The sequence below is a fragment of the Lolium rigidum genome, chromosome 4, assembly GCF_022539505.1.
Source record: "Lolium rigidum isolate FL_2022 chromosome 4, APGP_CSIRO_Lrig_0.1, whole genome shotgun sequence".
NCBI lineage: Eukaryota > Viridiplantae > Streptophyta > Magnoliopsida > Poales > Poaceae > Lolium > Lolium rigidum.
This window is the reverse complement of record NC_061511.1, coordinates 94,050,539-94,064,195: the sequence shown is the minus strand read 5'-3', so window position 1 is coordinate 94,064,195 and position 13,657 is coordinate 94,050,539. Positions and strand designations below refer to the sequence as shown.

The 13,657-nt window shown below is 44.6% G+C and overlaps 1 protein-coding gene across 1 annotated transcript; it reads right to left on the bottom strand.

Annotated features, from left to right (window-relative positions):
• Positions 1 to 2,910: 2,910 nt before the first annotated feature.
• On the bottom strand, positions 2,911 to 11,762 carry LOC124649714. Its single transcript, XM_047189298.1, has 15 exons — positions 11,534 to 11,762; positions 10,358 to 10,485; positions 10,142 to 10,274; positions 9,537 to 9,693; positions 9,379 to 9,457; positions 8,840 to 8,880; positions 8,608 to 8,724; positions 8,434 to 8,514; positions 7,814 to 7,873; positions 7,622 to 7,673; positions 7,365 to 7,445; positions 6,233 to 6,280; positions 5,081 to 5,116; positions 3,825 to 3,899; positions 2,911 to 3,224 (listed from the first exon to the last, which is right to left on the bottom strand). Exons 1-15 carry the CDS (start codon positions 11,688 to 11,690, stop codon positions 3,156 to 3,158), a joined length of 1,314 nt encoding a protein of 437 aa, XP_047045254.1. The 5' UTR covers positions 11,691 to 11,762; the 3' UTR covers positions 2,911 to 3,155.
• Positions 11,763 to 13,657: the final 1,895 nt, after the last annotated feature.

The following is a 13,657-nucleotide window of genomic DNA, read 5'->3' as shown; positions in this document are numbered from 1 at the left end:
CTCTTCGAGTTGGCTCATCTTGAACTTGCGCTTCATTTCTTCATTCTTCATCATGTTGATGTCTTGAAGTAACTTGAGGGCTCACTTCATCTTCATCTTCAAGACATACTTGACACTTGATATCCTTCATCAATTTCTTCTTATTGCAACCTTGAAGCCAACATATGGTTCAAGCATTGCCTATGGACAACACCTACAAACATAACTCAATGCAAACATTAGTCCATAGGGATTGTCATTAATTACCAAAACCACACATGGGGGCTCCATGCACTTTCAATGAGGCTGTGGCGGCAGAGCCCGGGGTTGTACGGCGGCGGTTGTGGCGCGACCGAGTCCTGTGAGAACCGGTCGAAGGGCTTCATCCTCCGACGAGGCCCGGCGGCATAAAGCCGGTGGCGTAGTGGGGCAGCGGCGGCTGCACGGTGGATCGTTCTCGGAGACGAGGATGCCGAGCTTCGCCATCTTGTCGCCCGTCATGTTCTCGGGAACTCAAATTTGCGGCCCTCCGCCATGGTCCGTCGCCATTCGTGGAAGACGACCGCGACGTTGTCATCGATGTCGTCCTTGACCTCCTCGTTATGGTACGCCGGCGCCTCGATGTAGTCGTCGTCGTCGTCGTAGTCGCCGTCGTGGTCGTGGTCGTCGTGGTACTGCGCACGCGTCAATGCCTGGTCACGACGCGTCGGCGCCTGCTGTCTTCGTGGACGAGTCGGCGGTGGGACGATCGAAGGGAAAATCCCTGTCGCCCATGAAGCCCGCCCTCCTCCTCCGATCCTCTCGGTCGAGAGATAGGTACGCCAACTTTCGAGTCGATGGCGTACGCCGGATCGGCGCGGAGGTCCGGCGGCAGGTACCGCCTCCTTCGCCGGATCTCCGCGGTCCGATGCCGGCTCGCGCGCGAGGACGGGAGGGACGGCCGCCGGCCGCCGGGCAATTGCACGCCCGACTAGGCCTCGCATGGCGTCCGGTTCCGTGCATCGGCCTCCCCGGCGTGACGGGCAGCGGCACCCTCTCGCGTCCGCTCCCCCTGCTTGGTGCTGTCTGCCGGACGCCTCGAAGTCGTTCTTCTTCTTCCCCATGGCGCCGCGGCCGGTGGTGGTGCGAGTGGAGGTGTGGGCGAAGGAGGAACGGGCCGGTGGACTTTTAAGGCCCGCCGCGCGGGGGATACGATGTCATTGAAGGCGGCGCAGAAGCCCAGCCGCCGCCCACCAGTACGCGCGCAGAACAGGCAGCCACGCCATTGATGGCGAAGGCTGCGGCGCAGACGCAGAAGCGCTGACCGCGGAAAAGCGATGGCTACCGAAGCGATGCCCTCGATGCGATGCAGGCTTGCTGCCAGGCGGGCCCAGTGGAGACGCGAGCGAACACTTTGCGCGTCCGCGCAGCGTCCGTATGCGCCAGGTTTGCGTCTCCGCGGACGGCCTGGTCGCGCCGTTGGAGATGGTGCCAGACGCATTTTCGGTCACGGCGGACCGCAAACGGGCGGAGATGGTGCCAGACGCATTTTCGGTCACGGTGGACCGCAAACGGTCGCTTGTGTCGCGCCGTTGGAGATGCCCTAACGCGGTTTATTCTTTCGCTCATGGTCTTTACCTTCCTAGCGCTTGCAAGCAAGCACCTTGATCTGTACTTCTTTATGCCCTCATAATCCTCGTTTCCCGCTTACCCAGCTCGCCTCTCCGCTCAAGGGTCAGCAGGGCTCTACCTACCAAACGAACAATCTACAGATGCCAGAGGTAGAGGAGGAGCTGGTAGCGCGGGGACGTATCAGGTGGAAACAGCCAGATTCTGCAAATCTGAAAATTTCCATGAGAGCCGTTGGATTGCGTGCGAATGGCTAGATGTTTTGCGCCTTCTCCGCACCGTGCATTTTGTACAAGCACCCCTCGTCCACTTGAGTCCACACCCTTTACTCCTTTAGCCATGTTCTACTACAGAAGCACACTGTATGGATGATATCTTCTTGGCCAGGACCTTTCCCCTAGCGCCTGAACAGTTGCCCCCGCCGGATCTGGTAGGTGCCGTCCTCCCCTCCACTGGTCGCTCCTTGTCCAGCAACTCCATTGGATCAACTCTAGCTGCTTATAGCGGTGGCGGCGCAGATCCGAATTTGACAATTTACTTGCTCCCATGGAGTGTTGTCTCATGTGTGTGGCCAGTCGCCCCGAGTTCCACATGCCATGATTTTTCTTCTCCTCAGATCTAGGTGTATGCAAATAGCCGCAGTGTGTAGGCCTAGTTTTTCGTGTAATCTTGAATTCTTCATGGAGTTATGTTCGATCTAGATACTGAATGTTCTTGGTGAGGCTTTTCGCTGTTGATCTGAATATCTTTTTCAAATGCAAGAAATTAGTTCTGGAACCGGAATGGTAGTACCACAGTATATTAAAGATTCGTTGTTCTGGAGGTTTTAATTGGTGCAGATTTGTGATTCCGATCCAAAATTTATTTTCTCATTAAGGTTTGAAATTTCGTCTGCATAAAGAACTCTCCGTTCTTGAGTATTTTTCTCGTCATGGGAACTCTGAACAGCACCAAGGAGGATAATTCCGAGGATGGAGATCTCAGGAGGGGTTCTGTGCAAATTAGTTGCAGCACCACGGGCGTTCTTTTTGTAAAGTTTGCATGCCAGACGTGGAAGGTGGCTTGCAGGGATCCCAGCCATCGCTACAAGATCTGGCGGCCAGTATACAAAATTTGCAGATTTGCAGAATCTGAACGTTTTCACCTGATATGTTCCCCTGGTAGCGCCATGCACCCTTATAGCAACTGCAATCAACTCTTAAATCTACCACGGTGATCTGCCGCAGCAACTCAGCATCGAAAGCTGCATCGATGATCGGTTCTGTCTGAACCTTCCTGCGATTGCTACTGAGAGTGGTGCTGGATTTTCATAAAAAGACAGTCTGGGAAAATATGAGTCCATCATCTGCACACAAAAGAATGCCTCCACACAAAGATACATATTTTGCGCTCACACACCACTGAAGCTAGGTGTAACGTGTTATCGCTGGGACTACACAGTTAGAATTGCCGCTTCGCAGTCGGCAAAAGAATAAGGTTACAACATTTTGCAAGGGCTTTAGATGCATCTGCGTGGCTACTCCGACACAGGCCTTAGCTCTTGCAGCTTTACATTAAGTCTGACTCTATCAGGGTTCAGCGACAGGCTCCACAGGGTCGATGACCGGGGGTACTGCGTCCACCTTGTACCTGAGAGTCTGTCATGGGCAAATGAAACGGACGATCATCAGAACAGAAGGGCTACACAATATCTTCCAATGTCACATGACTTGACCGGTTCCGTTTCTGGTTTACCCACATATTTTCCTTTTAACTATGTTTGCAATTCCTTTCCTTTTGTGTGTGTGCTACCTAAACAATCTTTATGGAGTACCAATGATTTAGGGTTTGCTACCAAACAGTTGGCAGAAACAGGGTTATAACATCACCTTTCATGACAGGTTCCAGCAATAATCCGAAAAACTGAACCTCGTTCCGTTTAGTGCCAATCATGAATCCATGATACTATAAACAATGCCAGTGGTTTTAGTACTAGTTATTACAAAGGAATATATGTTAGCCTTACACATTTTTTTAGTCTAGACAGAAATTCTAGTAATCTTGCAAATGAACAGCTGAGATGCTTGCTAATCGGGCACAAGAATAACAGTTTTTCCATGAAAATATAGAAAACAAAAATGGCTTAAAGACATAAAGTCACTGAAATAAACTGTACATGCCGAAGACCAGGATTGCTCGCTTATTGTATAACTTCTACAAATTGCAAAAATACATGCAGGATATGCTCCATTAAATACCTTTCTGAAGAATGTTGAATATGAGTTGTCCCATACAAGCTTGTATGATCCAGCAAAAACAGTGCAAAAGTTACCCTGTGCAGCGACAAACAAAATGTTAACCATTCAAAGAGCACATGGGGATTGTACTCTTACATCATACAGCTGCTAAAGGTAAAGCAACCACTCTTATCTACTGTTTTTGTGCAGGGTGTGCTTAAATCATTGTTCCCTAGTCACCCGACTAGGATTTTACGTCTATTTGTTTCTGAAACGGGGGCAAAAGCTTTGCCCCAATCTATTAATTGAGAGTTTTGACAAGAAAGTAAATGCAGTTATTACAAAAGCCTACTCTCCTGGCATCATTTCCCTGAAATGCTTCGCACTCGCGATTGTACATCTAATAACTACCTAACCATCCCAAGGCTTGTAAGGCTCTGATATGTTATTGTCAATAAGTAGCAAAACAGATGACCGTAAGAGCATCTTGAGCCATATTCTTAGGACAAGAAATGGAGAAAAGCTATCGCGCTCAACTAAATATGATATTTTGTAGATACCATAGTGAAAATATATTTCATTGATCTATCTAATGATATTGATTTTGTACTTTTCATGCTTACATACCATTCTCTTGATCCAAAACTTGCGTCACATACTTTGCCACATGGGTTGACTTTCTGAATTAAATGCAAATATAGGCCTTAAGCTTTGGGATGGAGGTAGTAACTTGTTATACAAAACTCAATGTTTGTAAGCTCTGTCCAAATGCGTCCAAATCTCGTCGACGTTTTTGAGTAGCAACAGCAGATGACCTTAACTATAATATAATGATGTTGGGTAGAGGTCTAAATTTGGGTTTGTTGGGTAGCAGTAGCTCATATCAGCTGTGGTGCTTAACTGCACAGATTTCTGATTGCCTGATGAGGAACCAAAGGACTAGAGCGATTAAGGTGGGTTTTGCACTTCCGATTGGGAGTTACAGTTACATGAATGATACAAATGGCCAACAGACCATGCAGCCCTTTGGCTGCAGTCCATGTTACATTACGGCTGCAGAGTATCTACCTACTGGATAAAAATTGTGGTGCCAACTGCCAAGAAAGCAAGAACATTTCTGTTCCTCCTGTCAGGAAGCTTGACCCTCAGAATCCATTGTGATCATAAGTCGCACACTTGATAGTAATGTAACTCGTCTCAAATCAAAACAATTGACTGGACCTGAAAAGTAAAATATTCTGAAGCAAACAGAGAATGAGCAATAAAAGTGAGCTCACCTGGTCAGCTTCATAACGTCGGTAGGGAAGAATTAACTGCAAAAATACATACAAATTCATTTGAGAAAACAATGAACACAGATAAATGTTGAAATTAATTTATTGATCGTTGTACATATTGTTTTTTACAGGATCATGCAGACATATCTGACAAAGACAATACTGGTTTATAAAACCAGTGGCAACCTGTTGATTGCTAGGTAAAAAACTTGTACTTACGTATGATTTTCTATATTTATCAGTGCAAATAATAAAAGGAATGCACAAACATTTCATAATATAATGTTCTGCACAGTTCAGATATGAGTTTTCTTATATTTGTCTTCCTTCATTTTTTCAGCTTTGGTCAGATTCCTGTGCTACATGGACAAACTTTATTAGTGCATGCTCATATACACGGAAAAGACGATTTGACGAAGGAAGCAGTAAGAGGTGTTCTCCAAGGGAAAATTTGGCCATCAGATAGTGCAATAAAGAAACACTCCAGCCACAACAGAACTACACGTTCTTAAGAAAGCCACAGCACTTCCATCAAGGCAGATTAGGAAAGCAGCTGGCAGCATGTAACAGGGTAAACCTTCTCTTTTTGGTCCAAACATCTGGATTCTGGACCATAGCCAGTAACCAGTAAAACAGCAGTTTTAGTCTGTCTTGGAGTTGACATAATTCTATTATTTTTACCATGGTTTCCTTTTGTTTTTATTTTCTTCAATCTCAAGTAACAATTTCCATCTATCTATAGATATTCCATTAACATATCTGTCATAGGAAAATCTGGTTCTTGCTACTGTTATGAATGTTGTGTAAATTTTGCAATAATGGAGTGATATTGTCATATAACTAGCCAACTAGGTAAGATTTCCAAATAACAACTGCCAACTGATTGAATGAATCTTAATGGATTTGAGGTACAGTTGTGCCAGTTAAAGAACAGTTACTGCCAAGAGACTAACAATCAGCACTAGTCAGCTCTGCAATCCAAGCACCAAACAAACCATAATAGCTACTGTAGTCATGTTACTAGCAGATTGATTAACATCATCAATATCCACAAATGATAAACCATAGTAGAGAAGAAATGTTTAGGATATTTCAGTTCCTTTTATGAACAGATAATACATAGTCGCACTGCCAGAAAATAAATGAACTTACAGTTTTCTCCCCTGATGGGCTTATGTACTCCACATGAAAGCCAATATCCTGTCCAGATCAAATATTTAAGTTAAAACTATAAAAAAAATCCAATAATTTTCAAGAGACGAATGTAAAACATCAAACTGCTGCAGTCTCGCTGGAGGTGACACCATAATACCCTACTAATTCATATTTGTAGTACAACTATTAGTTTGGAATGAATAGAAATACAAGAAACTCCCCCAGAATGCCAGAACAGATAAAATTATTTAACTTTTTCTTGCTTATTAGGACTAACGGGATGAGTTGTTCCTATTGGGGATGACCAAACCGATTTAAACATGTATTGTCGCAAGCGCTACAGGGAGGGAAATTGTTGATGTACAATGAGTTGTTCCTATTTGGACAGGATGAAGATGACTTGATCGCACAGGTACAATTTCCTCGATCCTAAATATCACTCTTTTAGGGTCTAAGGAGAATTATCATTATTTTAGAGTTGAGCTATTCAGCTGTTCTAGGATAAGGCACTTCTTTTTCTTACAATTAAAATTTTCCCTTCAAAGTATCATGCCTGTTAGAATGGAACTGTACATTGAACTGTTCAAATGTGAAACATGTATTGATTTCGTTACATAACATTAAGTAAAACATATACACCTATGATAATAGATTAAAATTGTGCGTCATATGTTGAAGGAAAGTGCACCGGTCCATTGGGAGGCAGCACACAAGGAGCGGGAACCACCCCATAAAGGCAGAATGCATGCAAATCTCCGCAGTTGGGTTGGTTAGATGAATATACTCATACCTGGATACTCGATACAATTTTAATTGATTGGTTACAATATACTATACAAATAAGTTTCATACATTCTCAAAAAAAAAGTTTCATACCAATGCATTAAATTAAATAATAGAATAAGAAAGTCCCCAGTACCCAAATTCATGATCAGCTAAGCTATTGCAAACATGCAGAAGTAGAATCACTGATCAGCACAGCTAAAATCAACTCCAGCTATTAGAAAAAAATATGTCCACTCTGAAATAAAAAGGAGAAACTACCTGTATACCTAAGCAAAAAATGGATCTACACAATAGAAAATGAAGTCCTTTTGTGTTTTTTCATAACAGAGATTCGACATAGTACCAGTAACGTGCTGAGGGCCCCTTGTGGCAAAGAGAAATCCCATGCAATATATGAGTTGACAGCCTCAACACTTAAAATAACCTGCAGAATATGACCAACAGAACATAAGAATCTTGACACCCCAAAAGCCATATAAAAAAATAAGCTTATGAATGTTGCAGATTACTACTTGAGTACAAAGCTACTACAGACGGGATTGCACTTTGTAGGATTTATCAATGAATCGAAAAAATAGTTCTGTCCAAAAAGATCAGTACCTCATGTGTCTTTCCAGCTGGAATAATGGTTTCTCGGTACTCATCGCTGTTCCTACAAGAATAAGTGTAAAAAAAGTTGATCATTCAGTTCCTCATACCATTTAGAGACTTCATCCGTGTTTTGTAGTAAGCTAAGTGCTAACTACCTAATGAAAAATGCATAGTCAAACTTGTACTGAAAGGAAATAATACCTTGAATCAGCACCTGCATCCTCAGCAGATATGAAAAATGGGGCATTCACAAAAACCTCCCTGCAGTGGTATCTCTCAGCAGTTAACAGAGTATCAAGACTCATAAATAGAAGTAATCAATTTCTACACAAGGTATATTAGGTGTAGGATATAGTCAGGCGTGGTAAATCTGCATCACTAGATCATCATCTAGCTGCCTACAGTGAAGATTATACTTCGACATGTTACTTATAGGCTACATTTAGTTATACCACATAGCTCCAATGAAGCAGGGCTGACAACCAAGATGCTAGCAATATTACGATTACAGCTTAACAAATGATCAACTCGTGTCTCTCCTCAAAATGGCATACAGCTAAAAAGTTAAACAACGCCTCAAGCTGTAATGCTTATAGCTAAGGAAATTATATCCTGTAACCCGTAAGAATAAGATCGCAAAACACTATGCGTCTTCTTTGAATCTAAGCATTGCACTCAATGATATGTGAACAGATGATGATCGCAGGTTAAATATTATAAACGTGTATGTTGAGCGCTAGTAACATGGGAATAGCAACAACCAAATATTATAGATACAGCTTAATAAATATTAGATAATGTTGATGATGAAATGTAGTTACCCGATGAATACAGTGAACTTGCCAAATTCCTCAGTGTAAAAAACCACAGCCTGCTGCAACGCAGCGATGTCATCTTTCTCTCTGTTAATTTAAACAGAGGTCAAAGGAGGGGTCATGGTGAAGATGCAAACAGAGCTAGTAGAAAAATGCATATTCTTTAAGAAGCTCGCTCACATTTTCTTCTGTCCATATCGTGCCAAAGAGAGATGTAGATACAACCGAATTGCAAGCACCAGTTTTGTGAGTGTGTATAGCGCTGGCCCATAACGTTCTCGTTGCACTTCCATAGGTCTGAAGACAAAATTAAATTGAAAGAAAGGGCATCTAAATCATCAGTCCGAGTCCTTTATTCCATATACACGGGACTGCATGCTAAGTTCTGTTTGATAAAAAAAGAATTACATACCCATTAGCATCATTTATTTGTCGAATGAAATCCAATAAAACCTGCACGTACAAGAAACTGGGTATTATACTATGTCAATCATTTAATATTGCATTTCAAAAGGAGTAATACTAATACATACTTAAGGAACATTCAACAATTTATATTTTGATAATGATGTGCCAAAATCAGATGGAATTTCAAAGAAGTTTAACCACAAACATATAATATTGATGTTCTTGAACAACATCATCATCATCAATATGGTGAATGTGATTCCAACAATTTAGCTAACCCGCTGAACGCCAACCAAGTACCTAATATGTGTCTTTTATACACCTGATGCAGAACCAAACTGCTCATTTAATATTGCATTTCAAAAGGAGTAATACGTATTTAAGGATTCAACATTTATATTTTGATAATGATATGTCAATATCGGATGGGATTTCAAAGAAGTTTTTAGTAATCCAGTTTAACCACAAATATATAATATTGATGTTCTTAAACAACATCATCATCATCAATATGGTGAATGTGATTCCGACAATTTAGCTTACCTGTGGAACACCAACCAAGTACCTAACAAGTGTCTTATATACACCTGATGCAGAACCAAGCTGCGCTAATTGCACCCGCCTACAGAACATAATGGAAAAAAGATTACAAATTTATTGATAATGAATATGTATTGACTGATAACTGAAAGGAGAAGAACCTATCCATTTGCTGTTTCCACAGCAATGCGTATCGATCGCGAATGCTTCCACCAGCACTAACTACAGCATCAACCTCCGCTTGCTTATTCCTCTCGGAGCGTTCTCGCTGTTGCCTGATCAGTGTACCCCGGAAGTCTTGTGGCATGTATGTCATAACTGCAACGTAAGTGAAATGATTCGGTATCAAAATGATGAAAGAAATACTGGTTTGCTATATAAATTTCAGTTGTAGACATCAATACTGCAAAAATGACTGGAAAGCCACATGGTAGCGATATAACACTGAGCATATCATAGTAGGCTATTCCTTCTGAAAAGGATCATAGTAAGCTAGTATGTGGGTCTGTGGAATTCACAACTGAGAAAATCTCATAAAACAGTATAGCACTGATGTTATCAACCAGGTAAATTACCAGGGAAGGAGATTCAGGTGCCGCCCATAATATTTTTAAGACAATCAGTACAAATTATCAGGTGCTCAATATACAAAAGATTCACTTGCTTAGTTATGAGAAATGATTCATCAATCGGTAATTGTATTTTTCCCCTATATTTATGAATATATCAGTATAAACAGAAAAAAGGAAGGAGAGAGAATGTCAACCTGTATTGAAAACATTATCAGCATTTTTTAACTGAAACTGTTCTAACTTCTTCAACGTATCCTTCAATTTAATTTCAACATCGTCAAGTACAGAAGCTATATCAGCGTCTTCTGGTGTGGACTTCTGTTGAAGCTGTTGCGTGCACATGCCAAATGTTAACTTCAAAATTGGAAGGAAGAATCCATCCTCACAGCAAGATCCAGAGCTAAACTTACTGCAACAGGACGAAGAGATTTATTAAGCAAAAATAGAATCTCTTCCATTTGTTCTCTGTTCTTCCACATGTTCTCATCCATTTTAGGGGCAGGTACACCACTTGCTTCTTGTTCCAACAGCTCCTCATCTTGGACATGCAAAACAGATAGAATTATCATGTCAGATCAATGCTTGCTTCCGAAAGATCACCATCTATTTAAAGCTCCAGCATTTGAAAAGCCAGAAAAGCTTTGTTTAGTGCCGAAACGAAAAGCTAATTCCTTTCTTAGATGCGCCGTACACGAGAAATTCAGGGCCCAGTGTGAAATCAAAACATAGCCTCAGACGAGGAAATTATTAAACAATTTTTTTAGTTATCATGGTATTACATTTTTTTCAAAATCATGTCCTCTCACAGCCTTTATAATGTGAGCACCCACCATACAAGTACAAGGGATTTTTTACTTTATATATATTTCCATGATTTATTTTTGTTGTCTGCCTTAACTAAAATTATCAAGTGCGGGTTTGTAGCATGGTTTTTTAAGGTGTCGCCTTTAGGGGCACTTAGGCGGTAAGGGCAGGGGCCCTGGCAGCACCTTGGAAATTTGCCTGCTTTAGGAACTAAGGCGCCTGCTCAGGCGTTAGAGCATGGATAGAATGCCTTAGGACGCCATACAGCATTGAAAACGATGGTTTGTAGTGTCCCTTAAAGTGTGTGGCGCACTGTTTCATTTCGTGATCCGTCAGTACCAGTTTGGTTGGATAGTGTCATGATATATCAATCAAATCCTGCTGACAGTTGAATAAGCTTTTTAAGACTAAAATTCGAAGTTAATCAGTACTTAGTGGCATTCAGCAACTCATAGCAGCTAACAGCACTCGTTGGTTTTGGACCAAAATTCTGCATAATCAGAGAGAAAAAGAACCGAACTACTAGTACAATGTCCTGATTAGCATAGCATACCCCGCAGTCAGACCCAGTCATTGTCCTGTCAAAAACTGATTTTGACTGTTTGACCCGACCTAATCCCGCAAAGGTAGGTACACATCGCAAGAAGAAGCGATGGCCCCGAGCAGCAAACTACCCGAATAGTTCCGATTCCAGCGTTATGGGGTCGTGGTGAGATCAAAGGTAGCATCGGCAGGGTCGAGAAGCTAGCGGATCACAGAGAGATAGCGGAGAGGGCACTCACCGGGGGAGAGGGGAGAGATGGCGGCGAGGTCGGCGGAGAGCGCGCGGAGGCGCGCGGCGAGGGCGGTGACGGCGTCGGGGAGCGGGGCCAGCGGGTACTTGTCGTAGTAGCGCGCGAGGAAGTCCCGCGTGATGGGCACCAGGCCCTCCGTTGCCATCTCCGGCGGGACGCGGTGGGGGGCAGCGGCGGGGAGGAGCTCGCCGGCGGCGGGCGGAGGTAACGTGGGAGGGGAGGAAGGACAGGGGAGGGGAGGCACGTGAAATGGACGTGCGGTTGGTGCGGTCACCGGCCGGTGGGGTTTAACAGAGAAGAGAGAGGTTGGTGGTCGCAACAGCCGGTGGTTGCTGCCTTCACGCCAGCGGAGACTCGGGGAGAATTCTTTGCCCCCGTACCTCTTTTCTTTTTCTGAAACTTTGAAAAGAAGCCACTATTTTTGAAATACGAACCTTGAGTTTGTATATATCTATCTGAGTTGTAATCAGATAACTTTTTTAAATGGTTTGTAATCAGATTAGTTGAGTAGACGTGTTAACTCCAGCTTAGCATCAGTGTAAGCAATTCGTGTCGGCGGCTTGCATGTGCCGTGACTTGCGTTTGAGTGATCAGCATATATACACGTGAGTCCTAGCCCGGTCAACACATCCTTCCGTTATTTTAAGTCTCGATGATGATGAAGATGTACTACCTGGTCCGTTTTAATCGACGCACAGCTAGCTCAATGCATGAAGATAATGAAGATGTATCACCGACGACCACAGCTCTGCTCGTGTAACTTGTCGGTCACACCTCACTCATCCGCTCTGTTCGCTCTTGCGAGTGGTAGTGTGAACCTTAGATCGGGCCAACAACAGTTCCTTCTCGCCTCTACCGCTCTTCCTCGTCGCTACCAGAGGGCGCCGTAGGCAAAAGATCCAAGGCCGTTGGCAGCGGCGGGCCCTCTTCTCCCCCTCGCGCAACATTGGCGGCGCAGGCTACTGCGGTTGGCGGGGCGCGACGGCGTGGTCGCTCGGTGGCATGGCGGCTACATGTACTGGGCATGCTCACCGGCATTTGAAGCTTGGGCGACGAGGTGGCCAGATCTCGATGGCCAGCTCGGTGACCTCCAGGTTGGTGGCTCTGCGTGGATCTAGCCATGTAAGCTCTGGAGCGGGGAGCGGCGGCTCGAAGGATGATGCATGGGCGCTTGGCTCCTCTCAGGTGCTGGTTCGAAAGGACTCTTCCACGCCCTTTGCTCTTCTTGTGTGGTGCTCGTGGATCCACACCCGGTGGGATGATGCTCGCGGGTGGCGCTGCCCATGGGGTTTTCATCTGGTTCGAATGCTTTGAGGCTCTTGGTTTGTTTCGAGGTGACGACCCCAGGGTGCTTGGAAGCTGGGGTGGCGGCCTTGGGTAGGTGGCAGCATCCACCTTGCCGGCGGGTGGCGACCCTGGGTAGGTGGTAGCGTCCACCTTGCCGGCTGGTGACGGCTACTAGTGATGTTCATGCTCCCTGTTGCTGCTGGGGTGGCGCGGAGGTAGCGGAGTTATTTGTGGTTGTTGGCGACTCTGGTGGCTTGCGTCTGATCTTGAAGACCTTGGCCTTCGGTGGCGGCTGCAGCTCCTCTTCTTCGACTTCTTGTCGCAAAAGAGTATCTTGGTGGTGGATTTCGATGGCCAAGGGAAACCCTTGGTTGTTTTATTTGACCACGACGGCAGCAGCGCTTCCTAGCCGTCCCCGTTGTGGGTATACTTTATGGGTATATCAACGGCATGACCTAGATCCGGCAAGTCCGGGTGGCCCATAGTTGGTGGTGAGGCATGTGGCCCATCGGGCGGCCCGGCTTGTCAGATCCCGAAGGATGAAGTCCAGCCTGGAACGGAAGCCGGATCTCTACCGACCTACGAAGGAGGCCGGATCCGTGACGGCCCATGAAGTATCCGGATCCAGCCGCGTACTTGGAGGAAGGCGGATCCTTGACGTACACGGTAAGACATTGTACCGTAGTTAGGCAACTTGTATTCCGGCTAGGACTCTCCATGTAAACCCTAGATCCGTGCGCCTTTATAAGCCGGATCCCGGGAGCCATAGAGGCACAACCACAACTCATTGTAACAACGCGAAAGCGCCGTATAATTCCGGACAAG